The 2,520-nt window shown below is 44.6% G+C and overlaps 1 protein-coding gene across 1 annotated transcript; it reads right to left on the reverse strand.

Annotated features, from left to right (window-relative positions):
- Positions 1-305: 305 nt before the first annotated feature.
- On the reverse strand, positions 306-2,023 carry LOC133447414 (putative nuclease HARBI1). The gene is made up of 4 exons (XM_061726085.1): positions 1,608-2,023; positions 1,438-1,508; positions 825-1,099; positions 306-554 (listed from the first exon to the last, which is right to left on the reverse strand). The coding sequence occupies exons 1-4, from the start codon at positions 2,021-2,023 to the stop codon at positions 306-308; spliced, it is 1,011 nt and encodes a 336-aa protein (XP_061582069.1).
- Positions 2,024-2,520: the final 497 nt, after the last annotated feature.

The following is a 2,520-nucleotide window of genomic DNA, read 5'->3' on the forward strand; positions in this document are numbered from 1 at the left end:
GGAGAAAGAAAATGCAGAAAGGGAGGAGAGGAGGGAGAAGGAAAATGCAGAAAGGGAGGAGAGGAGACAGAAACAGTTGATGGAAATGTTTGAGAAAATGTTGAAAAAATGATTGATGAAAAAAATAATAAAAAAAAAATAATAAAGAAATACAAGCAATTGAAGTGTGGTTTGTGCTCTGAACCTTGTAATCAAAGAAGAACAGATATTGCAGGGACACAAAAGAACAGACATGACACAAAAGAACAGATGTTGCAGGAACTGTGAACAAGAAATGTCAAACGATAGAACAATTCTTTTTTTATTTAATTGTTTGCAGAAACATGACCAATATAGTCATGCTCCTGCAGTGCAGGAATGGCAGCACCAGGAGCAGAAATCTCTGCAGCCATCCTGTTCCGGAGGTTTTCCCCAGGCCTTTGGTCCTCTGGCTGGTCGTCCCCGTCATCTTCCGGGACATCCTCATCTGGCTCCACCATGTCACCGTTGCTGATGCATATATTGTGCAGGAAGGCACATGAGGACACCACCAGCGGCACAAAAGTAGGTTTAACCTATAGGAATAAAGAGATGTGTCATGTAACTGCACGTTATTAATCCTCAGTCATTTCAATCAATCAATCCTTGTTAATTAGATAGATAGCCTTTATTGTCCCATGGGGGAATTTGTCTTCACAGTCTGTCGCAGACAATACAAACACCAACAAGCACCAACATTCAAACACTCAAAATGTTCATCCTTATACTGTACAGCTTCACTGCCCAGCCACTCTGTAAGTAGGGACATTTACAGACATCTTATGCTCTCTTGTATTTTCTTTTACCTCGAGAGCCTTGAAGAAGATGCTGCGCCACCGGTTCTTCATCATGCCAATCGCCCTCTCCACCACACATCTGGCCTTGGAATGGTGGCGATTGTATCTGGCCTGCACCGGATTCTGCACCGGCTCCCTGTACGGGGTCATCAGGGCTATCGGTGCTGTCAGGCAGGGATATCCCCCATCCCCAATGAGGATCCAGCCAGGAGGTGGGTAGAGCCGCTTGTAGTACAGCGAGCTCCACCGCAAGACCCGTGCGTCGTGCACTGCACCAGGTAGACCTGTAAATAATCATTGTTACAAAGAAGAAAATCACTACTTGCAGGATTGCCTCTTAAATGTTTATTTTTAGTTGGCACATTGAACAATTGATTATGTTAGATGCCTGATGCATGCCTGACACATAAATCACTGAGATACATAGCTTGTCATGTTAGTAACTCATACAGTACATGATGATTGAATATATTTGGGAATAACACCCTAGATAATGGATGTGATGTAAATACTATTCAAATCTGAATACTAGTATATTACATACATACACTAGATACAATACTATCTGAATGTAATCAACATTGCATCGACCTGTTGATACAATACTGATTTCCTTCCATACCTGTGAAGATGTTTATGAAGCGTCCTCTGTGATCACAGACCACCTGCAGCTGGATCGAGTGGAAAAGTTTCCTGATCCAAAAAAGAAAATGTGGTCACTTGTTGACATTGGTATGGAATTAGAGCAGGCAATTTTATCTTTGTGAAGTGGGTAATTCGTATGCAGGGTACCTATTCAGATAGTCGACCTTGTTTGCTGCAGGTGGCTTGATCCGGATGTGGGTGCCGTCGATGCTGCCAGCTACATGGCTGAAGGCCCGGGAGCCAGCCAGGCGGGCGAAGCCTTCCCCTATCCCCACCAGCTCATCCTCAGCAGGGAAATGGATGACCCTCTTAAGTATAGCCATCATGTTTTTAGCCACACGATGCACAATATCAAACACTGTGGTCGTGGGCACGTCGAAGGCCTCCGACACCACCCTGTAGGAGGTGGCACTGGCCAGCCAATATAAGTAAATGCCCACTTCAATGTGTTTTCCCCAGCCGTGCTCCTTGTTGTAGCCGAGGGACTGGATGAGGGCCCCCACACTCTGCCTTGACAGGCGGAAGTCTCTCTGCAGCTCTCCCTCTCCCAGGTAGAGGCGCATCACTGGGGTCTCAGCATTCAGCTGCGAATACTGCCCTCGACGAGCTTGCTGTTGGAGTGGGGGCAGTGTGTTTAATTAACTTTCTCTTCTGTGTTTTTACTTTATAACTATACTTTTGGAGTTCACCTTTTCCAATAAACTGTTCTCTAACAAAGTTGTTTGTCACAGAATATTATTTACTGACTTATCTGACAGTATTTGGCTGTTAGCTTTGGAGTTTACTGCTTTACTTAGCCCTAATGAGATTAACCCTTAAAGAAAGTTTGATATACTTACATGGGACACATGTGCACAAAGGATGGCCAACCTGTATCGCCACCTGCGCCTCCTTAGGGCCACATTGTGGTCTGACATTTCTCTCTTCTCTTGTCTCTCTCTTGTCTCTGTACTGTCTGTTGTCGCTACTCTCTCGTCTCTCTCACCTGTCTCCTCTGTCTGTTGTCACTCCTTTATAGTCTGTACCCCTACTGTGCACGTGATATTAATTAATTAATTAA

The sequence above is a fragment of the Cololabis saira genome, chromosome 7, assembly GCF_033807715.1.
Source record: "Cololabis saira isolate AMF1-May2022 chromosome 7, fColSai1.1, whole genome shotgun sequence".
In the NCBI taxonomy this organism is placed as follows: Eukaryota; Metazoa; Chordata; class Actinopteri; order Beloniformes; family Belonidae; genus Cololabis; species Cololabis saira.